Source organism: Maylandia zebra, linkage group LG6 (assembly GCF_041146795.1).
Source record: "Maylandia zebra isolate NMK-2024a linkage group LG6, Mzebra_GT3a, whole genome shotgun sequence".
Classification (NCBI taxonomy): Eukaryota; Metazoa; Chordata; class Actinopteri; order Cichliformes; family Cichlidae; genus Maylandia; species Maylandia zebra.
In genome coordinates, this window is record NC_135172.1 from 22,705,873 (window position 1) to 22,728,137 (window position 22,265).

The 22,265-nt window shown below is 40.8% G+C and overlaps 4 protein-coding genes across 5 annotated transcripts in view; 2 read left to right on the plus strand and 2 right to left on the minus strand.

Moving 5' to 3' along the window:
• gucy1a1 (guanylate cyclase 1 soluble subunit alpha 1) overlaps positions 1-22,265 on the plus strand; it is a 250,801-nt gene that overhangs the window by 136,439 nt on the left and 92,097 nt on the right. The window lies entirely within an intron of this gene.
• Positions 2,131-4,305, plus strand: LOC101486970 (superoxide dismutase 3). Its single transcript, XM_004549496.2, has 2 exons — positions 2,131-2,283; positions 2,828-4,305. The coding sequence occupies exons 1-2, from the start codon at positions 2,270-2,272 to the stop codon at positions 3,459-3,461; spliced, it is 648 nt and encodes a 215-aa protein (XP_004549553.1). The 5' UTR covers positions 2,131-2,269; the 3' UTR covers positions 3,462-4,305.
• On the minus strand, positions 5,075-13,371 carry LOC101487252 (coiled-coil domain-containing protein 149). 2 transcript variants are annotated; one of them, XM_012918659.5, is made up of 13 exons: positions 13,003-13,371; positions 11,647-11,808; positions 11,494-11,532; positions 10,256-10,363; positions 9,923-10,039; positions 8,628-8,800; positions 7,958-8,030; positions 7,771-7,855; positions 7,477-7,624; positions 6,932-7,008; positions 6,775-6,810; positions 6,535-6,609; positions 5,075-6,439 (listed from the first exon to the last, which is right to left on the minus strand). In XM_012918659.5, the coding sequence occupies exons 1-13, from the start codon at positions 13,051-13,053 to the stop codon at positions 5,901-5,903; spliced, it is 1,683 nt and encodes a 560-aa protein (XP_012774113.2). In that variant the 5' UTR covers positions 13,054-13,371; the 3' UTR covers positions 5,075-5,900. The 2 variants fall into 2 exon arrangements, with proteins under 2 accessions (XP_012774113.2, XP_004549554.2); XM_004549497.6 differs by lacking the exon at positions 6,775-6,810 and having other exon boundaries at positions 13,003-13,369.
• On the minus strand, positions 14,416-22,261 carry LOC101487540 (leucine-rich repeat LGI family member 2). The gene is made up of 8 exons (XM_004549498.5): positions 21,949-22,261; positions 21,708-21,779; positions 21,413-21,484; positions 21,133-21,204; positions 20,924-20,995; positions 20,529-20,698; positions 19,851-20,015; positions 14,416-19,020 (listed from the first exon to the last, which is right to left on the minus strand). The coding sequence occupies exons 1-8, from the start codon at positions 22,119-22,121 to the stop codon at positions 18,185-18,187; spliced, it is 1,632 nt and encodes a 543-aa protein (XP_004549555.1). The 5' UTR covers positions 22,122-22,261; the 3' UTR covers positions 14,416-18,184.

The following is a 22,265-nucleotide window of genomic DNA, read 5'->3' on the forward strand; positions in this document are numbered from 1 at the left end:
ATGTATTAAGGGATCTTCACTTACCACTGCAGATGTTGCAAAGGGAGAAACTGAGATTGTTAAGTTTTGTCAAAATCAAAGCTTCGCAGAAGAAATTGCAAGTCTTCAAAAAGGTGACAAGCTTAAAAGGAGCAGTCACATTGTGAAGCTGGATCCTTTTGTCCAGGATGGAGTTTTAAGGGTTGGCAGTAGGTTGCATGAGTCTGCACTACCAGTAGATGTTAAGCATCAAGTGATTCTCCCTAAAAGTCATCATGTTTCTACTTTGATTCTGAGACACATTCACCAAGAAACAGGCCATGGAGGAAGGAATTACATATTATCCAGGCTGAGAGAAAGATTCTGGATTCCACAGGCAGATTCAGCAATAAGAAAGATCCTGTCAAAGTGTGTAACATGTAGAAGGACATCTGCGAAACCTGGTGAACAAAGAATGGCAAACTTGCCACAAGATCGCCTGATTCCTGACAAACCTCCATTCACAAATGTGGGCGTAGACTATTTTGGACCTTTTGAGGTCAAGCATGGGCGCAGCAGAGTTAAGCGATATGGTGTATTGTTTACATGTCTTGCTGTTAGAGCAATACACATAGAAGTTGCCCACTCACTTGAGACTGATTCTTGCATAAATGCATTCAGGAGGTTTATTGCAAGACGAGGTCAAGTGTCTGTCATGAGATCAGACAATGGCACTAACCTTGTGGGTGCAGAAAGGGAAATGCGTGAAGCAATCAAGGGATGGAATCATTCAAAAATCTCAGAAATGCTCATGCAAAAGGGCATCACCTGGATATTTAACCCCCCAGCAGGGTCACATTTTGGAGGAATCTGGGAGAGACAAATTCGCTCAGTTAGAAGAATTCTTAACCAGATCCTAAAGCAGCAACCTCTGGATGATGAATGCTTGCGGACATTGCTATGTGAAGTTGAAGCAATTGTCAACGGCAGGCCAATAACAAGAGCGTCTAATGACCCCAATGATTTAGACGCACTTACACCTAATCATCTACTTCTTCTTAAAGGGCAGCCAGTACTGCCACCTGGATTGTTTCAAAGAGAGGACTTGTATGCAAAAAAAAGGTGGAGACAGGTGCAGTACCTGTCAGACATTTTTTGGAAGCGTTGGACTAAAGAGTATTTGCCGCTTCTACAAGAAAGACAGAAGTGGTTAGTGACTAGGAGAAATCTGAGACCAGGAGATGTTGTTCTCATAGTCGATGACAGTGCACCAAGAAGTTCCTGGTTAATGGGAAAGGTTGAGAGAACAGTTCCAGACTCACATGGACTTGTCAGACGTGTGTTTGTCAAAACCAAAACTAGCGTTTTGGAGAGGCCTATCGACAAGTTATGTTTGTTGCTTGAAATGGAGGCAACAGTTTGAATATCAGCCTCATGTGTAACAGATATATGTTCAACACATATGACTTATGTTTCATATAATGTTTGGTTAAGCCAGTTAGATTATGAGTGTTGATATTAAATGACGCTTTATTGTGTTAATATGTAATTGTTATGCCTTAGCAGTAACAATTAGGGGCCGGAATGTTAGCGCCATTTATAGTTATTACATGTTTTATTTTGAAAAGCCTGAAAAGGATATGGTGCTTTTGTTGTGAAAGTTTTGTGAGAAATAAAGTAAGCGAATGGCGGAGCGACACGATGGTTTTACCGTCGTTGTTGCACAAACCGACGCGTAAAACAGCCTCTTGTCCATCCAGACTCTTATTTTAGATATAAGAGAAATAGAGAACTCCAAGAAGAAACAAAGATAGCCATTACAATAATAATAATAATAATAATAATGGGCACAAGTGCGACACAAGCAACATCAGGCTGACCCTGTCAGTTTGCGCCCTCTCCCAAATCACGGACAAACGTGGTTGGAGAACGTGGTACATTGAGCGTTAAGGTTTCTATGAATCGAGTTTACACAGACGTGATTATGCTCTTATCAGGCAAAACGTCCTGGGTTTGTTAAAATGACTCCGTGTGATACCACGTGAGAACAATAAAATATTTCATTTTCTGTTGTTACCCACAAACTGAACGGTAATGTAACGGGGTCGAATATTTCGAGATTTACTCATCAAATCATCAAAAGACTTGTCAAGTCCCTTGCTCCACCCTCGCCAAACAGCAACGCCCATTTGTTCACAAGAGTTTATACAACATTGTTTGAAAACGCTTTGCATCCTCACCCTGCAGCGCTCGGCTTGTGAAAACCATTACGTTTAATTTACAGCCTTTTCTGCGCCTTTTACAGGTGACCATGCATCGATACGCGTAAGTGGACTTTGTTTGGCACTGTGTACTTAACTTTATTTGCATTCCTGCGACATTTAGTCTGTAGTTAACCACTTGTACTTTTGGGCGATGTTGTGTGCGCCTAAAAACATCGTCAGAAAAACATTAACTGAGAAGCTTTTGAGTGCCACTTTGTCCTCAGACTTAGAAACACTGAAGTTTTACATTAATGTAAATTAAAGTACACCTTATACCTAGATGCAGATGGAGATTGTAAATAAAAATTATGTAAAATTGTTCTATGATATAAGAGAGGCTCGTTTAAACCCTGTGTAGAGTTGAGTTTTAGCAGTTACATAACATGTTAGCGATAATAATTACATAATTATAGCTTCCCCAGTGTGGATTCTTAACAATAACAATATTTCTGAATGTACTGCTGTATTGTGAAATGCAATAGCAGGACGTTTTTTTTTTTTTACCAAGGTGAACAATCTAGATATTGCCTTAATTGGTCTATAGTCACTAATTGTCCTTCATGCCAGAGGGGTCTTGTCCTAATTTTTTTTTTAATATCTTACAGGTCAGTGGGTATACTGGAAGCTGCTTTGTTGGTTTTGCTGGCAGGCTGTCAACAATGTGTCTTAGCATCCAGCGACACATTGGCTCCAGAGGTCTTGCAGAACAACGGCACCCTGTATGCAGTCTGCAAGGTGAGACCCAGCACCTCTCTCCCGGAGGACCTGCCCAAAGTGTACGGCCATGTGTTGTTCAAGCAGGATCATCCTCAGGAGAAAGTCAAGGTCCTTCTCCGGTTTAGTGGCTTCCCCAGAGACGGCAGTCCGGAGCCCAGAGCGGTGCACATCCATCAGTATGGAGACCTGAGCCGGGGATGTGACTCCACCGGTGGCCACTACAATCCATATGGTGTAAATCACCCTAACCACCCTGGAGACTTTGGAAACTTTGAGCCCCAGCAAGGGAAGATTAATACAATGCTAGAATCTGATGCAACACTGTTTGGAAGCCTGTCTGTGTTTGGGAGAGCAGTGGTGATTCATGAAAAGATAGACGACTTAGGGCGTGGTGGAGACGCTGGGAGCCTGCTGCATGGAAACGCAGGCCGAAGGCTCGCATGCTGTATTATTGGGGTTTCGTCCCCCAATCTCTGGAATATGAACTTTAAGCAGTACTCCAGGCGGCTGAGGAGGAATTAACCTACAGTAGTGTGCTATACTCTACTTCCAGTTTGATACCAAGAAAAAAAATAACGAGGTGGTTAAACCCACATCCTGCCAAAATGCATAGTAGCTTCTTAGAAGTATTAGAAACATGCTTTAATAATTGTTCAAGAGTTTTCTTACTACAAATTAGCATAATTATGGTGTTCAATATTAGTAATGGTACAGTTGGTTGGTTGGAGTATCAACAAACCAAATATATGATTGGACTGCTTTTCCTTTGGCTCCATCATCAGATTCACCTCTCAGCTTATCCTGGTCCTTAAGTTGTGACCAAAATTATTGAAATAAATTTCAGTACCATCAGCCTCAGCTGTGCTGTCTTTGTAGCTCGAAGTTAGTTAGTCGTAGCTGTGGTCTTGTGTAAAAATAAATAAATACAGAATACATAAAAATGCATACAAATACAATGGTTTTTAAAGTCAAAAACAAAAGGTAATTTGTACAAATTTTCTAATAAAAAAAATAAATAAGATCAAGATGTCAGTGTGTTATATTTCAGGAGGAGCTTCGAGAAATGACTCTTGTAATTATCAAATGTCTGTCAATAAATTAGGTCAGATAAAAGAAACAACCGAGACTGTCTTAATTTACACAGTAGCATGCTGTCGTATAGCATTTAACACATGGTGTGTTGATATCTGTGCATTCCTGTATTATCCTTTTGTGTTACACATTTCAATGTTTTTTTTCCTCGCTACCTAGCCTGACCTGTCTCCCCAATGTGATGTTTGTGTATTGTATGTACGGTCGGCAAGGTCTGTCATCTCGGTTGTGGGCAAAAGACCTGCAACTGACAAATAAAGGCTATCTCATCATCTCTCTCATCTCATATTTGAATGAATAAAAGGAATGAAATCTTTATTTCCAACATATAAGTAACAAATGTTAATAAATATTAAAAAATGGGTATGAAATAAAGAAGCCATTATATTAAATAAACTCCACAGACTGATCCCCCATAAAATACTGACCATTTCCTGTTCGAAAAGGAGTAGAAGGAAGCAAATGCTTTCCAATTCCTACTTCCTGTTTAAATCATATGTCTGTTTTTGGTTAGAGAGCATAATATATACCTGTATCTATAAATAAATGTACCTATACAACAATCTAAAAATATTTTTATATCTTTATGCACAGTATAACCATCATATCACCTCACAGTGTTCAACCCAAATATCCATGCAGAGTTTAATATTTAATACTCTGCTTCCATATACTGATTTATAAGTGTTTTTTTTTTTTCCATGTATAATTTCTTAAGACTGATTTATATTTGTGCACATTTTCAAAACCCTTCTCCATATTATTCCACAAATTCACTGCACAGGTTAATTTGAACCAGCTCTTCTTTGTTGTTCACCCTATTTTTTTCTTTTTTAGCTCTCCTCTCAGATCATAACCACATTTTTTATTATACTTTCTGATAACATATTGCTTGTTCTGTACATTATCTGACCGTTTCGTAATATTTGATGTGATGAGCACTACTAGAACATGTAGTCTCTGAATGTTAACCATTTGTTAGCTTTTACACATTGTTGACATATCACATCATCATACGGTCTCATGAACTCATAGCGTTGTCATATGCGGCTTTGCTGATTATACGCTGCGAATGTTAAGTAAAGCAGAAGGTCTGTTTGTGTTTGGTTCACGTTGGGCACATCGTATTTAGAACAAGCACACAGTGCTTCCTGTCATCTTTGTCAAATTGCTTTTATCCTCGTGGTGACTGAATTAAATCATGCCAGGGCTGAATTCTTGACAGTAAGGAGCCGGTTCATGACCTAACAAAGGTCATTTAAAAGATCATCATTAACTCCTTTTTATTATGTGATTTAATAAGGAAAAGAATTCATACGCCTAAAGCAGACAACTCTGTAAATGTTACCTTCAAAAAGCAGAAAGAAACCTTTAAGTATAACACATACAGCACTGATGCATGCATCTTTTCTGGTGTTAATAAAGAGAAATCACTGTTTTGCCACATTAGATATGCAGACTACATGAAACGTGCGAGTGAATGAATGAACGTTTTAAAACTCTCAGAGAAACTCTCACAGGAGCGAATATTGTTACTCCTGCGAGTATGGTTTGGGGATGACAAATCACCGGTGTCCAGTTACTTTAGGTCACATTGACATCAGTTCAAAAGGTGGTGCAGAACTCAGACAATGCACCGAGTGAAAGCAGAGATACAATAGAGCATCTGAAGAGTATCGTTAATACTCTTCAGTTTGGTAGGAGTCACTGTTGATTCATTCACACTCATCTGAAATCTAATATGCTGTTTTCCAAAGATTCGTTTATCAGTTTTTTTGATTTTTGAATTATTTAAAAAATAATTAAAGAGCTTTATGGATTTTGTAAATACTTTAATTAGTTTTGGTTTTTTCCTAATGCTGTGCGACATCACAACTCCTCCTGACTACTGCAAACATCCGCGGTAGTCAGGACGTCCTCCTGCTGCTCTTCGGAGGCTGCAGTAGACACAGTAGTAGATGATGTAACGTGACTATTTCTCTCTATTACATTACACTCTGTTTCAACACTTTCCCCCCCTACAGTGCATTCATCTGACTCCTCCTCTCCTCCAGCTGTTGGGACTGAGTTCTCTGAGAGTTGCTGTGAGTGGCCGGGGTCTGAGGGATCAGGTCTGTTCAAGTATTTCACATCAGCACTGGAGTCACTCAGACCCTCTTCTGTTGCAAACCTGGTAAAAACTGCAGTGCTTTGTGATTGGCCACTTTCCTGGCACTCCTCACTAGCTGGCATTTCTGTTTGAGGCCTTGAGGACTCTTGCTCATCCAACTGTGGTGAGCAGTTTTGGTTCGAGGCCTCGACACACGATGATGGTGTTGGTGCGTCATCTTGAAAATCTGACGCAGCTGGTGTTACACTGTCTTCTGGAGAGCTCTCGTGCTCAGCTGGTTTGTTTGACCTTTTGTCATCTTTAAGAACAAATCAGAAAAATAACATTCAAGAAATGCAGCTCCTATTTTAACTGCTGTTGACCAAGAGAGGAATAACTCCACTGAATAATCACCGTTCTGTCCCGGAGAATCAGATGGATCGGTCGAATCCACTAGCTGCGTGTTCAGGATGATGGCGTCTCTTCCCCCTGTTATCACAAAACAGTCAAAGTAAGCTTTCAGAAAAGTGGTTCACATAAACAGCTACTTAAAAAAGGTTGGATTAGATAGCGATAAGAAGTGTTGGTAGATATGAGAAGAAGATTAAGTTGAGCGTTTATGACGTAGATGACATCGTTTTTGGAGAAACATACTTCCGCATATTCCCAGAGACACATTATAAGTCAGGCCTCCAGGTTGCAAGAAGCAAAAGGGCAGAAAAAGGAAGAGGAATTATTGTAAAAACAGTATTCTTAGCACAGGTTAGAGTGATATGCACATGTCTCAGTATATTGAGACAATTATAATAACCTGGAAGGCTCCATAATCCGGACATCTCCAGTGTTTTTAGTTTCTTCTCCAGCTCGGCTACGCGATTTCCAAGAATCCTAATGGGGGGAAAAAAAAAAAGGATATTGCAGTTGACCCATCATTACATCAAGAAGTGAAGTGGCTAAAAATCTACAGCTGGGGTGTCAAATAAAAGGCCTAGGGGGCAGAATCAGCCTGGCAGTCTTGGAAAATGTGAAGGAGGGCATACATTATGAACTATTAACTTCATTTTCATAAATTTTGCAGGCTTTATTAATAGCAAAGACTCCAAGGCCATTTATACTAAGAACAAAACAAAAAGTTTTCTGTGACTTAACAAAAATGTTCTGCAGAACAGTCTGGGCAACGGCACGCCAGAGCTTTTTCTGTAATTTTACACATTTATTTCTTACAATTTAAGTCCACCAACTCATGCTAACAGATTTCTTTCATTTACTACAGGAGCATTTATTTATAATGCAGTTTGACACCCGTGATCTATGGAGCACATAATAAGAGTGCGAGTGAAGTCTGAATTTTAGTACTTGTTGATTTGGCGCTGGTGCTGAATCACCATGTTTTTCTCGTGGATGGTTTCCAGCAGGGCTGTGGCGAGAGATTTGAGGTCTGAGATGGACTGAGGAGTCACCGGCAAACTGCAGCCGTTTTCTTCAGACAGCAGCAGTTCCTTCACTGCAAGCACGTCACGAGCCACGGTTAAAAGAAACAGCAGTCATCATTTCCCACGAGACACTGAATAAAACTGAACTCACACATTTAAAGGGTAATATGTGCATAATAGAAAGTGTAGATGTTTGAACTAGCATGATTCCTCTGACCTTGTTTAGCAGAAAGCACCCCAGTCAGAGCACTGCTGTTGGGCTTTCCACTGATTTTAGAGGTCTTCCTACACTCCAGGGCACTCTGACATCAGCAGGAAACAGTTTGGAGAAAAGAAAGAGTTTAAAAAAAAAGGATAACATACAATAAATATATATGAAATTACAGAAAAAAAACTACAACTACCTTGTACTTCAGCAGATTTGTCTTGAGCAAGTTGACCTCTTCTTGAAGTTGATTAAGTCGCTCATGCAAATACCTGAAATGTCAGAAATCACAAATGCTGTTCAGTTTAACCTGTTTCAACAGTAGAGAAGAATTTCTCAGTAAATCTTTATCTAAATTCTGTATATATAGATCAAGCACAGCATTATGACCCCATTTGTCCCTAGACTCATTATTTGTCCAGCACAACCCACAGATGCTTGATTGGATTGAGATCTGGGGGAATATGGAGACCAAGTCAACACTTTAAACTTGTTGTTGTGATCCTCAAACCATTCCTGAACTATTTTTGCTTTTGTGTCAGGGTGCATCATCCTGGTGAAAGAGGCCAGAGCCTGAACTATCCTTATGCTTGCGTATTTTTCCTACTTCCAACACATCAACTCTGTGGACAAAATGTTCACTTGCTTTCTAATACGTCCCACTCACTAACAGGTACCACGATGAAGAGATAATTAGTCTTGTTCAGTTGATCTGTCAGTGGTCATAATGTTATGTCTGATCAGTGTATGTAACTATATATTGCAAGACAGCACGTGTACATGAATAGACTTTTGAAAATCACTGCTTCAACATGCCAGCCAATCACAGAGGTACTACTTAAAATGACCTTTTTAAAAGAGCAACAAACCTGTTCTCCATGCAGAGCGCGTCGATGTCTAAGATGCGGACATCATCATTCCCTACAATGTGGTTCATCTCCACATTGAGACGATGAGCCTTCTGTTGAAACACGTCCCGCTCTGCTCGAACATCCTGCAGCTCATCCGTGAGCGACTTCACGCTGTTCTCCAGCACCTCGTTCTGCACCCAAACAAGATTCAAGATGTAGGACAATTTTATCTAGCAATACAAGTCTCTTCTTGTCAAATATATATCATCTTCTCATTAAAAGTGGAACTAACTAATGCGAGGACCTCCTTGAAACTCCAAATTTTATTACCGGTATTATTTCCTGAAATTAATCCATTGTTGAGGGATTTGACGTACTCAAAAAACAAATTAAACTTTGAACAACCAGCAGAATTGCTTAAAGTTGATGACACTTGTGGCTATGCATAAAAGCTTTACTAGCACCCCGTTCCTGCATTTTTGTGTTCTCTTTTCCCCCCCATTTACAGTTGTACACTAAATAATGCCGATCCTTCAGAATCAAACTGGCTTTTTATTTGGTCAGTTTAATCAAAATGCTAAATAATGTGAATTTTGATAGTTTGTCAGCCATTTCATCTATAACTCAGACGAACATCATCGGATCTCCCCCAAGCTTTACGTTACTGCTAAGAGAAGAGGTCTGCAAGCAAATATTCGGTTATAATCCTAGCGCCACCTTCCACCTTCTGGCAACAGGAAATCTGACCTAAGGGACAGATTCAATCCAATTTGGATGAAATGTACATGTTGTGCTTGACATATATTTACATCTATCTAAAGTATAATTACTGGTTGACAGAAAGGGATATGCAACCTCGCTGCACAGCATCTAATAAGTGTCACAGCTTAAAGAAATCTAATTGCCACCAGTGTTAGCAGCTTTAATATTCACCTACATTTAAAGAAAACTGCTAATCGCTTCCATTTTTTTCCCTGCACAACACTTTTATTTCTCATGTGATATTTTAAACTATCATACTTTTTAAATCATATTCATCTGATACTGATATGGTGACCTTGTGACAGCTAAGGGTGAAAACACTGGGTTTGCTGAAATGGAAATAGGGTTCATGTGGTTGCTTTTAAAATAAATTAAAAAAAAATACTTACAAATAAAATATAAATAAATATAAACTTTCTTTTTCTAATGCAAGAACCAATTAGAACTATTAAATGGCAGTATATAATGTATATAATAAATGTAAATCATAAAAAAGTGAACCATTATGTGAATATCAGCTGAATAGTCAAAATCAAGCAGGGGGCTCTCACCTGCTCTCTCGCCCTTTCTAACTGTTTGACCAGATCTTCTCGCTCATGCGCGGGAAAGTGTCGGGCGCCGACCTCTTCGTCTCCCAGCCTCTGTTTGGTGATGGTCATCCGTAGAAGCTGTGATAGCACAAAGTAAGAAAAGTCTCAACTAAGCTACAATTATACACCTTTGGTGTGTTTGTACAGTATAATTTGAAACCTGTCCTTAAAATAAACAAGGCTCATCCACTTGATCGTTACTTAGACTGACAAATAAGTGTACAAAGGTATGTTGGAAATGTATTTATGAATAATGAGAGGCAAAGATTCAGCAAATATACATTAGAAACATACCTTGTTATCACCCTGAGCTTCCAGTAGTCGCTGTTTCAGCTCCTTCACCTCCTCGGACAGATGAGAGTTTCGCTCTCTGGAGTCTGTCAGTAGCTGGGCTAAATTCACCTGATCATGAAGTAAATACAGAGACATGTTAGCCCCATTTGTCAAGTTGGTTTGTGAATATATATATAGAATAGAAGTCTTCCAGGTACAGCGCCCGACAGATAATGTACTTGAAAAAAATGAGCTTCTATCATTCCAATTTGAAACATTAGGTTCAAACAAGCAAACGTAAAATTCTTTAAAAAAAGAAAAGAAAAGAAAGAAATTGTGGTTAAATACGTTTCCCAAATCTTTTTCTTCTTCTGTGTGATCTTTGAGAGAAAACAGGTTAAATTCTTTTAAGGTTTTATTTTCTTGTTCTTCTTGTTTTTTCAGTTTTTATTGTTGATCTTAAGCACACTGAGTTTGAATGTAAACAAATGCATCATAAAAATAAAATCGTCATTACATTTTTTTTTTTTTAAAATCTGTGATTCATTCAGTGGTGACTTTGTTACTGTGTCATTAACCAACAGTTTTATATCAGAGAGCAACTTGTGAGAACATTGTGTGTGTCATGCTATGACACATTATGATAAGTAGTACACACCCATGCTACAGCACTGTTTGGGCCGTTCATGCTGTTGACTGTGAAATGAAAATGATACCATCCCATTAGAAGGTGCTGTACTGTAGGCGCATAAACACTAAAACTGGGTGATTTGAGCTTGTTGCTAAGTGGTTTCTAGGTAACGCGATAAATATATAATACAAAACTCAACTTTTGTTGATATAAATCAGACGTTACCATCGTAAAAATAAAACGATACAATGACTTTATAAAGTTTTAGAGGAACATAGATAAAAATGGATCATTTTAGGATGTTGGCACTTCATGCTAAGAAGCATGATGAGATCTTAACATCAGATACGGATGAGAAGTTTGTGGACAAATAGACAGGCAAAGATCTGATGTATTATTCTAAGATAAAGCTGCTGTAATTGGCAAACAAAGAGCGCCGTAGAGATGTTAATAGTTAGGAGTAAATATTAGTAGTAAAGTGTTAAGCATCCCATCCAAAGAGATCTCCAACTTGTGACCACATTACTGACTTTGCTGAAAGTCTCCAGCATCACTGTGAAATGCCAGTGTATCAAAGTACAGTTAAGACAGTTCTGCGTGCAGTGATTAGCATTTTTAAATCTCTTACTTGATTCCTTTTCTCTGGAGGCAGAGAAGGATCTCCATCCTGTCAGTGACACAAAGACAAAGGAAGTTGTCATTAGATGCCACAAAGTTTAATAGCAGTAGTTTTTATCCTCTGCTCTGATGCAGCTTTTAAAACGGAGTCAGATCAGCTTACAATGAGCTCTCTGTACTTCTTCTTGAGTCCCTGGTGTCGCTCACGGAGCTGGTTGGCCATCAGTTCGTACTGATCCCTCTCCTGCTGACAGGTGTCCAGCTCTTTAGACAGAATCAGAAGAGCTTCTTTCTTACTCTCCAACTTCCGCTTACAAACCAGGAACTGCAGAGAAAGCAAGGTTTTGAGGAAAAACAAAAGCTTCTGGCATGTAGTCAATATAACGTTATTTGATTATTTGAGGGCTAAAGAGTTCTCTGGTCATCATTAAAGACCAAATGCACTGTGAAACATGTAAAAGAAAAACAAACAAACAAAACAACCCACATATATACACTACTATAGTGGCACAAAAACGTTTTCTGATGGTAAAAAAAATACCAACGGTTTGCGTTGCAGCTCCTTGTTATTTTAACTGCTTGTCCATCTGATGTATTGGTTAAACATTTTCAAAAGCAGAAGAGCATCTCTGAATGCACAATACATGAGATCTTGAAGCAGATGGGCTACAGCCACAGAAGACCACACAGGGTGCTACTCCTGTCAACTATGAACAGGAAACCGAGGCTACAATGCCCTCTGACCCTTTGTGAAAACTAGTTTCTTGAGCAGGGGTTCACTGTACTCAAATGGCCTCCACATTCACCGGATTTAAGTCAAATAGAGAGAGATGGTGGGACAGGAGCTTTACATCATGGATGTGTGATGCTAGCATGTAAATATGGACCAAAATGTTTCCAGTACTCTGTCGAATTAATGTCATGAAGAATTAAGGCACTTCTGAAAGGAAAGGGGTTCAACCCAGTGCAGGGTGTATCTAATAAAGTGGCTAATGAGTGTATGTCTGCAAAGTATTGCACAACCAAAGCTGTGGACAAAAATAGTAGCATGAAGCATAGACTAGGATAAAACTACTCCAGTAGCTTAAATGCAAAGCAGTTCAACACTGACTGCACTCAAGTGAAATACTCGAGCAAACGCGTTGATATGCAGCCATCTGAACGTGTTTCTTCATTAAAGCTGCAACTCGCAGTGTGGTGCAAGTCAGTAACTTTTCAAGGCAACGGGCTCAGCAGGCACAAGGAAACTCAAATCGTCTTCCTCATACATGTGCAGTCCTTGCAGGTAAGAGAAACCACAGCAGCTGAGATTTAATCCCGTGAGCTCGGATTAATTTGGACACAAGTGTTTCAGTGGATCCGAACAAGCGACAGCAGACAGAACTTAAACAGTGAAACGATCATGTACGCCACAGTATTTTAGCCGGTCAGGACACCTGTCCCACAATTATTGTGCGTCAGTGAAGGTTTTTTACGCTCTTTCCTCATTCTCGTCCTTTCTGCGTCTTCGCAGTCTCACCTCACTGACCAGCCCCTGCCAGTCACTTTCGCTCCTCCTGGACGGATCCATCGCGTCCTGCGGCGGAACAAAGGTTACCCAAGCACAGTGAGTTTCACAGAAGCATCACCCCTCTGCATCTGCAGAAATCAGAGTCAAACCCGATTAAAGCGATCGAGAAACGCGATTTGCATCACTTCCGTCCGTCTCGACGTCAGAAAAGCGTCACGTCGCATTTACAGAACCTCGTAAAACAGAAAGAGACTAAAACAAAATAACCAAAACGGAACGAGATGCCTAACAGCTGAGCTGTTGTGTGTGTTTATTATAGTAATCACCCCTACACAAGTAAGAGAGCGTGACAAATGATGTATTAGGCCAGGGGTGGGCAATTCCAGGCCCCGAGGGCCGGTGTCCCTGCAGGTTTTAGATGTGTCCTCGAACCAACACAGCTGATTTAAATGGCTAAATTAGCTCCTCAACATGTCCTGAAGTTCTCCAGAGGCCTGGAAACGAACTAATCATGTGATTCAGGTGAGTTGACCCAAGGTGAGATCTGAAACCTGCAGGACACCGGCCCTCGGGACCTGGAATTGCCCACCCCTGTATTAGGCAATAAATGTCCCTCTATTTGTAAAATAGTCAATAAGAATTGGGGTAAAAATACTTGTTTCTCTGTTTTGTTTGTTTGTTTTTTTATAGCTTAACTAGTGCCAAATCATGAAAATAAGATGGTTTAACTTTATTAAAACGAAGGCAGGCATTAACGCTGTCAGCATACAGCTGATCTCTATATTTTATTTCAAAATATGACATTTTATCAGATGTCGTCAAGATTAAAGTATTATTGTTGTTGTTGTTGATGATAATGATTATGATGATGGTGATGCTGTAAGACTAAAACTAACTGCACTGTTGAACTGAATAAATATGCAATAGCCATTTGAGCTTCCTGTGTCCCAAAATTCTACCATACAGGTCAAATAAACAGTATTTTTGAGCCTGATGTGATTTACCGTGGAAAACCTTTAAATTACTTTTTCTTTTTCTTTGTCAAATGTGACTAAACCTTAAACCTTTTTATACTAGTGCTGTTGTTGTTATATGGTTGTTTGGTGTGAGTTTTCCCCTTTTTTTTGGCTTGAAGTTGTATTTATGACGCTCTTGTGTAAAGCACAAACCCCTAAGATTGGTCAGTGAATAATCATTTATACAGTTGATGGCATGCTGTAGACAAGTGGCGAGCAATTTAAGTCAGGGTTATAAAAGGAACCATAATCACTACTACTAGGGAAAACTGTCCCACACTATCACAATACTTTATCCATCTTCTTGTTTCCTAAAATCAACAAAACATGAGATTCTGTCTTTGTCCTTATGCTAATCAAAAAACACGGACAGTACATTCAGTTTAAGACATGCTGTCTGCAACACTTTATCTTTACTTTAATGGTTTCATGTTTACATCAGCAAAACATGATGGAAAAACAATTTAATACAACACGTGTGGTTAAATGTTCTTTAATCCATTTCCACAAACTGTTCTTACATGGGATTCAAGATCTGAAAAACATGATTATTTTTCAGCATTACTTTTTAATGACGTGGGAAAAAATATGTATACATCACTGTTGGTAGTGCATTAGGAATAATTAAAGGAGAAACTTGTTATCAAAGCTATCAAAACACATTGATTATACTAGTTGGCATTTTGTCATTTTTATCTAACTGTCAATTTTCAAAAATCAGGCTCCAATATTGTTTAATGTGTGAAAAAAAATCTTTACAATATATGACAAATATCAAACGTTCTGTAAAGAAAAGGGAACGCTTGTTTTTTGACTGAATGAAAAGGCCTCCTACAAAGGCTTTAAAGGTACATAGTAGCACACAATAGACATTATGGTTATTATTCCATATTAACACTTAGTATCATACATTTTGCATAGGAATCAAAACTAAATAATGTATGTTATGTTGCTATTAAATAGGCACTCAGTAGCATGGCCATAAAGTAGTTTGATATAAATCTAGTGGAGTTAGGTTAAAGCTAGTAATATTCTGTTTTCAAGCCGAGGGTAGATTAGATCTAATCTCCCCTCAACATACCCCAACGTACCGGCAGCAAGCCGACAGCATTCCGAGGGAGACTGGGGACATTGTTCAGCATCTCCATTGCCGAAGATGCTGCATTGAGCTGTGGCAGCAAGGTGGTTGGTCCCTGTCGTGGTGGTAATCCCCAAACCAAATGGTGGACACCAGAGGTGAAGGGAGCCACCAGGCTGAAGAAGGAGTCCTATCAGGCTTGGTTAGCCTGTGGGACTTCAGAGGCAGCTGACAGGTACCGACAGGCCAAGCGGAATGCGGCTCAGGCAGTGGCTGAAGCATAAACTCGGGTGTGGGAGGAGTTCGGAGAAGCCATGGAAAAAGACTTTCGGACTGCCTCAAAGAGATTCTGGCAAACCGTCAGGCGTCTCAGGAGGGGAAAGCGGTGCTCTACCTGCATTGTGTATAGTGCTGGCGGAGCGCTGCTGACTTCGACTGAGAAAATTGTCAGGCGGTGGAAGGAATACTTCGAGGAACTCCTTAATCCCACTAACACGTCTTCCGAGGAGGAAGCAGAGTCTGGGGATGAGGGGGATGACCCGCCAATTTCCGGGGGCGAGCTCACTGAGGCAGTTAAACAACTCCTTGGTGGCAGAGCCCCTGGTGTTGATGAGGTCTGCCCCGAGTTCCTGAAAACTCTGGACGTTGTAGGGCTGTCCTGGTTGACACGCCTCTACAATGTTGCGTGGAGATCAGGGGCAGTACCTGTGGACTGGCAGACCGGGGTGGTGGTCCCCATCTTTAAGAAAGGGGACCGGAGGGTGTGTTCCAACTACAAGGGGATCAAACTCCTCAGCCTCCCTGGGAAAGTCTATGCCAGGGTGCTGGAAAGGAGAGTTCGTCCGCTAGTCGAACCTTGGATACAGGAGGAACAATGCGGTTTTCGTCCTGGTCGCGGAACACTGGACCAGCTCTTTATCCTCTCGAGGATACTTGAGGGTGCATGGGAGTTTGCCCAACCAGTCTACATGTGTTTTGTGGACTTGGAGAAGGCATTCGACCGTGTCCCTCGGGGTGTCCTGTGGGAGGTGTTGCGGGAGTATGGGGTGTCTGGCCCATTGCTACGGGCCATTCGATCCCTATATAACCGTGGCAAGAGCTTGGTTTGCATTGCCGGCAATAAGTCGGACTCGTTCCCGGTGGGTGATGGGCTCCGCCAGGGCTGCCCTTTGTCTCCGGTTCTGTTCATAATTTTTATGGACAGGATTTCTAGGCACAGCCAAGTGGCGGAGGGCTTTCACTTTGGTGGCCTCAAAATCTCATCTCTGCTTTTCGCGGATGATGTGGTTCTGTTGGCTTCATCGGGTGAGGGCCTCCAGCTCGCACTGGAACGGTTCGCAGCCGAGTGTTAAGCAGCGGGAATGAGGATCAGCACCTCCAAATCTGAGGCCATGGTTCTCAGCCGGAAAAGGGTGGAGTGCCCACTCCGGGTCGGGGATGAGTTCCTGCCCCAAGTGGAGGAGTACAAGTATCTCAGGGTCTTGTTCGCGAGTGATGGGAGAAGGGAGCCGGAGATCGACAGACGGATTGGTGCGGCGGCTGCAGTGATGCGGACGCTGCACCGGTCCGTCGTGGTGAAGAGGGAGCTGAGTGTAAAAGCGAAGCTCTCAATTTACCGGTTGATCTACGTCCCTACCCTCAACTATGGCCACGAGCTGTGGGTAGTGACCGAAAGAATGAGATCGCGGATACAAGCGGCGGAAATGAGCTTCCTCCAAAGGGTGGCTGGCCTCTCCCTTAGAGATAGGGTGAGAAGTTCGGCCATCCGGGAGGGGCTCAGAGTAGAGCCGCTGCTGCTCCACATCGAAAGGAGCCAGCTGAGGTGGTTCGGGCATCTGAAAAGGATGCCTCCTGGGCGCCTCCTGGGGTTGGTGTTCCGTGCATGTCCCACCGGGAGGAGGCCCCGGGGCAAACCCAGGACACGTTGGAGAGATTATATCTCTCGGCTGGCCTGGGAACACCTTGGTGTTCCCCCGGATAAGATGGAGGAGGTGGCTGGGGAGAGGAAGGTCTGGGCTTCTCTGCTTAGGCTGCTGCCCCCGCGACTCGGCCCCGGATAAAGCGGAAGAAGATGGATGGATGGATATTCTGTTTTCAGGTAAGGAAGAAAACTGTGCATCATGCACTTTTATCTTTGCAGTCATAACACTTACTGCAATGAAATGGCTTCAAAATTTTTGATGGCTTCTCAGAGAAAGTGTCCATTTTTTTACTCCCCATGACTTTCTGACTAACATTCAGCATTTTACTTCCAAGCGTAAACCCTCAAAAATGCACACTTTTTTCAAATACCAAAATTTTGAGGGCTACATGTCACAGTTTTTGTAATTTTTTGAAACTACAAAAACCGTGACATCTGTGCAATACCAATGTCGATAACGGTGGTCATTTTTTCCTTCAGACGTGGCAAATTAAACAGAGTATACAACACCATACAACATGATTTGCTTCTGCCAGTGTTCATTTTGACGTGACATACAAAGTTTGTTTTGCTTGCACAGCTACACCATCAGCTGTAGGGTGTAAATGGTCACGCTTCTCACTAACTTCCTGTGTAGGGCAGGAGGGTAATAGTCTGTGATATCTTTGGCTAGTGTGGACAGTGTCTGGCTTGTTGGCTTGACAGAATTATGATAAAAGCCAAGCCTTTTTAAGGATGTATTGGTATTGCCATAACATTTTCTTAATGCAGTTGCATTGTCATATTATATTTCTGTCAGCCTTTAGTTACTTTGGTCTAACATTAACCTAGCCTTCATAATTTTCTGAATCCATATCACATTATTTGCAGAAAACTTGATTAAATTTAGTTTCAAACCAAGAACGATAAATCTAGTTGCATAAGTACAATACACAGCATTTGACACTTCTTTGACAGCATACACTCATTATGAAGCGACTAACCAACATGCAGTACTTAACAAATTTATTTGACCACCACCATGAGGTTCATCCCACAGCTGTCCTAAATTATCAGTACTGGTAATTGCCAAGTCATTTTTAAATGTTTCTGCAAGGTTAATCCGCCAGCATTTACAATGGTCTCATAATTTCTTTTAAGCACTGTATATTTTGATCAGTACTGCTTTTGTAGTTATTATAAGCTTAAATCTACAAATATATGCTCAAAGACCATCGATTTCCCTTTGAAGCTGGAGGAGAAAATAAAACTCCTTCGGTCAGTGGTCACCACAGTAAATGACCGGGGTGACTGCACGTAAATGTCCTTGAACTTGTGAAATGTTTTTGACTCTGCATCCCAGAGGTAGATCTGTGTGAAAGAGTAATCGCTGCCAAGAGCAAGATAGTGCCTGTCTGCGAAGGTGAACGGCTGGAGGATCATCGCCCCTCGAGAGGGAAGAGGCAGCACGTCAATGAACTGCTTGTTGGTCCACTTGAGGACTTTGGAGTCACCGATGTAGCAAGCCATGGCCAGATACAAGTCACCCTCCACCCGGAAAGCTTTGACAGCCACTACATCATCAACGTTTGTGATTTCACTATGAAGTATAAACTTTAAGGTACTCCTGTTCCACAGGTAGATGATTGGTGACTGAGAGCGACTGGCTAAGATCAGGTAGGACTTACCGTCCACCTCAACATACTCAGCATCTGTATCACGAAACCATTCATGGAGAAACTGGTAGGAGTAGAAACCAGTTTCATTGCGTTCTGGTTGGTCAGTCCACTTGTAGAGAGTAGACATGCCTGCCTTGGAGCTGTCCACAATCACAAAGTACCAGTGACCTTCCATCTGAAAGACTTCAATATCATTTGGCTTCGAGATGTTGAACACCTCAATAGTTTGAAAGTTGATGAATTTGTTTTGTTGACCATCAAACTTGTAAATGTGGGAACCCCCAAAGAGCTGGGTGACTATTATTAGGACATGGTCTTCAATTAGAACCGACTTGCATCCAACAACAGACTTCCCTGTGAAGAAAAGTTGGTCATTAATAATACAACACAGAAAATGAAAGTATTAGTTGAAAATTAAGGTACTCTGAAGGATCTGTGAATTCTATGACTTCTATGATGACAGTATTAAAATCATTATGGTCAAGCATGAAAAGACCAAAGTTCAGACCAAGACAAGACCAAGGACAAAGTTGGATTTTTGTTTCTTTCAGCTGTTGATGAATGTAATGGACTTTAGGGATTCTGGCCTCACTTTTTTATACAACTAGTGTTTAGTTATCAGCTAACTTTAGCATATAGCAGGCGTCGTTGTCAGGTGAGTTGGAAGATGAACCTAAGCAGTGGCTCCCCTGGTTACCTTCTTTCTTTTTATGCAGGAGGTTGCTGGGAGATGATGTTTGATCAGACATTTCCTGTCTTACTGCAATAAAGTGTTCAGTGAGGATCAGTGGGGTGCACGGTTAAAAGCTTCACACAGAGTTGGTGGAAGAACTGTATCTGATTACCCACATGTAACAGAGACTACAGCTGCTGGGGTTATTACTTTTATATACCAAAAAAGTATTTTGCACAAAAATATTCTTTAAATGTTCTTCTGTAAAGTTGGGTATTTTAAATATATGGCAACTGTCTCAAATTGTCAGATCAAGTCTCAGTTGGCCATTTGATTATCAACTGTTACTTCATTTTTCAGACCTGGAGGATGTCAGTTAGTCAATATCCATGATTCGGATGTGCAGTTAAAATGTATGCAGGACCATTCATTGATCTATTTTGGTCTTTTCATGAAATCTACTGACACTGAAAAAAAAATAACATTACCAGCTTCATGGATGTTATCAAACCTGTTATATTATCAAATTTTCTGAAGTTCAGTTCAATGTGATCCCACTCCATGACTATGCAGCTGTTGGAGTTTGGGGCGGCCATCGCTACAAAGATGTCGTCTTTGAAGGAGAAGATGTCCGCTGATATGGACTGAATGGGGATGGACTGATGACGCACAAAGTCTGTGAGATGCGGACAAAAACAGAAACTGCTGGTTTGCTGATTAAGTGAAAACACCAAAATTTACATACTCACAGCTTCAGTTACATTTCAGTGCTTTGAGAAGCCTCATTCATGTACTCAGGGCTATTAAATTTGGCTTTCAGCTTAGTAATATTTTATTTTTGAGATTGTATGTTTTTTAACAGTCATTTGCAGTGACCATAAGGTTTTGCACAAAATATTTCAGCAACTGCTGCATGGATTGTTGTGAGATTTGGAACAGGCATTTGGCTCTCAGTTTCATTCTTATATCTGCAAATATAAACGTATTGTGATTTTTTTTTGTGTGTGTGTGTTGTTGGTTTTTTTTGCAAAGGTTATGCAGCATGTGTGGATATGTATATGTTTTCAGGAGGAAACATGTTAGCAAACCTTGAATCTGTTTCTTTTTGAGAGCAAATGATTAATTATTCAACATTTTTATTGATTTTAGAATGACAGAAATGCCTTTCATCATGCCCTTGTTATTTCACCTGTGGAAATACATTCGCCCGGTGGAATAGGAAGGTCATTGAGCCGCTTGCTCTTCATGTCACTGGGGCCTGCGCAGAAGACATCTGATGCTGTGGCATTCGTGTTTTTCAGCCATGTCATCAGCCACTTGTTCTCACAGCCACACTGGAAAGAGTTGCCTCGCAGATCTCTGATGCATCACAGAGGGAATGATCAACAACAAAGGATTAAGACAAGAGAGAAGAATGACTGGAAGATAGATAGATAGATAGATATCATACCACTCGGAGGATTTAATGCTGAACACTGCCAAGTGCAGTCTGAGTCAGCTTCAGTTAGAAAAACACACACACACTCTCTCTCTCTCTTAAACACACCCACATACACACTGCTGACACAACAACTGCTTACTCACATTTCCAGCAAGGAATCCAAGTCAAAAAAGAGATCCCTCGGCAGAAACCTTATCTTGTTATTTGCAAGGGAGCTAAACCAGAAACACAAAGAATGAGAAGGGGGAAAAAAACACAATTCTGGTTTTTTGGGGGGTTTTTTTCACTTTAACTGCGAAATGTTGCTGTTTCAGCTGTCATGATTAGGAGAGAAGATGACAGCAAAACTTACAGATAAGTCAACCCTCGTAGACCACGAAAGGCATTTTTGGTGATGGTTTCTATCTTGTTCCCTTCAATGAACCTGTTCCATGAATAGTAATAGAACAGATTTATCAATGACGAGAGACAGATAAATATATTTTGTCATGTCTGAAAAGCACATGTGCACTGTTTATTATTTTTGATTTTCTGCTCCACTGGTGTGGGCATTGGGTATTGGGATAAGTTTAAAAGTTGTTGGTGACTGAGATTTTTTTAGATTAAGAAAGAATTTGTTTAATAATACTCACAAATATTCTAGATGAGGCAGACCAGAGAAAGCATCATCTTTGATTGCAGTCAAAGAATTTGCATTAAGAAGCCTGTAAAGGTAAAAAACAACAACAACAAAAAAACAACAACAACAAAAAAGCTTTACAGCTTAAAATATTAAAACTTTCCTTTAAAAAACAACTTTTAGTTGTTTGGTTTCCAGTATAAAGCAACCAAAAACAACTTAACCAATAATAAATCCGTGTGCCTTATTTGTTTGGGTGTGACTGCTCTAAGACGTCAATAATCACCAAGTAATCAGTGGGTACTTACAGCAGCTGAAGAGAAGGCATAAGTGAAAACATCCCCTCTGTAATTTCCGCAATTGATCCATTAACCATGCTCCTGTTGAGTGAAACACATTAGGGACATGTTAACAGTCTGTACCAGACACGTCAGGCACGAAATCCCACTACAGGCAGTCAATTATTCTTCTGAATGCGGTATTAATATTATCTCGTGACTCACTGACGGATTTTAATAACCCTCTTCATAGCCAAAGAAATGTACTTACAGGGAGTTGATCTCTTTCGGTATAGTGTGGGGGATCTGTGAAATGCCGACGCAGATGATGGTCTCCTTTGTGCAGGAGCATCCTGAAGGGCATTTGAAATTCTTTTTCGATTCAGCTGCAACGTAAATGCACAGGAGCGCGAATCCGGCCAGCCACTGCTTAGCAAGTGTCATGATGCTTCGTAGACATTAAAAACAGCGACTGAACGCGAGGTCTGAGCGTGTCGTTTGTGTATCCGCTGGGCTACATCAGAATGCAGCACTACAGTGGAAAGCCCTGACACAGGCTGATACGGCTGCAGCTGCGTCCTGGAGGGC

Bases quoted from the DNA above. Each gene is read 5' to 3' on its own strand.
- LOC101487252 (XM_012918659.5), bottom strand. From the start codon at position 13,053: ATGGATCCGTCCAGGAGGAGCGAAAGTGACTGGCAGGGGCTGGTCAGT. The intron at 11,533-11,646 runs GTAAGCTGATCT...TGTCACTGACAG, and splicing joins AGAAGTACAGAGAGCTCATT to GATGGAGATCCTTCTCTGCC. The intron at 7,009-7,476 runs GTACTAAAATTC...TCCCCCCATTAG, and splicing joins CACCAGCGCCAAATCAACAA to GATTCTTGGAAATCGCGTAG.
- LOC101487540 (XM_004549498.5), bottom strand. From the start codon at position 22,121: ATGACACTTGCTAAGCAGTGGCTGGCCGGATTCGCGCTCCTGTGCATT. The intron at 21,780-21,948 runs GTAAGTACATTT...TTCACTCAACAG, and splicing joins CCGAAAGAGATCAACTCCCT to GAGCATGGTTAATGGATCAA. The intron at 20,699-20,923 runs GTGAGTAAGCAG...GTGATGCATCAG, and splicing joins TTGGATTCCTTGCTGGAAAT to AGATCTGCGAGGCAACTCTT.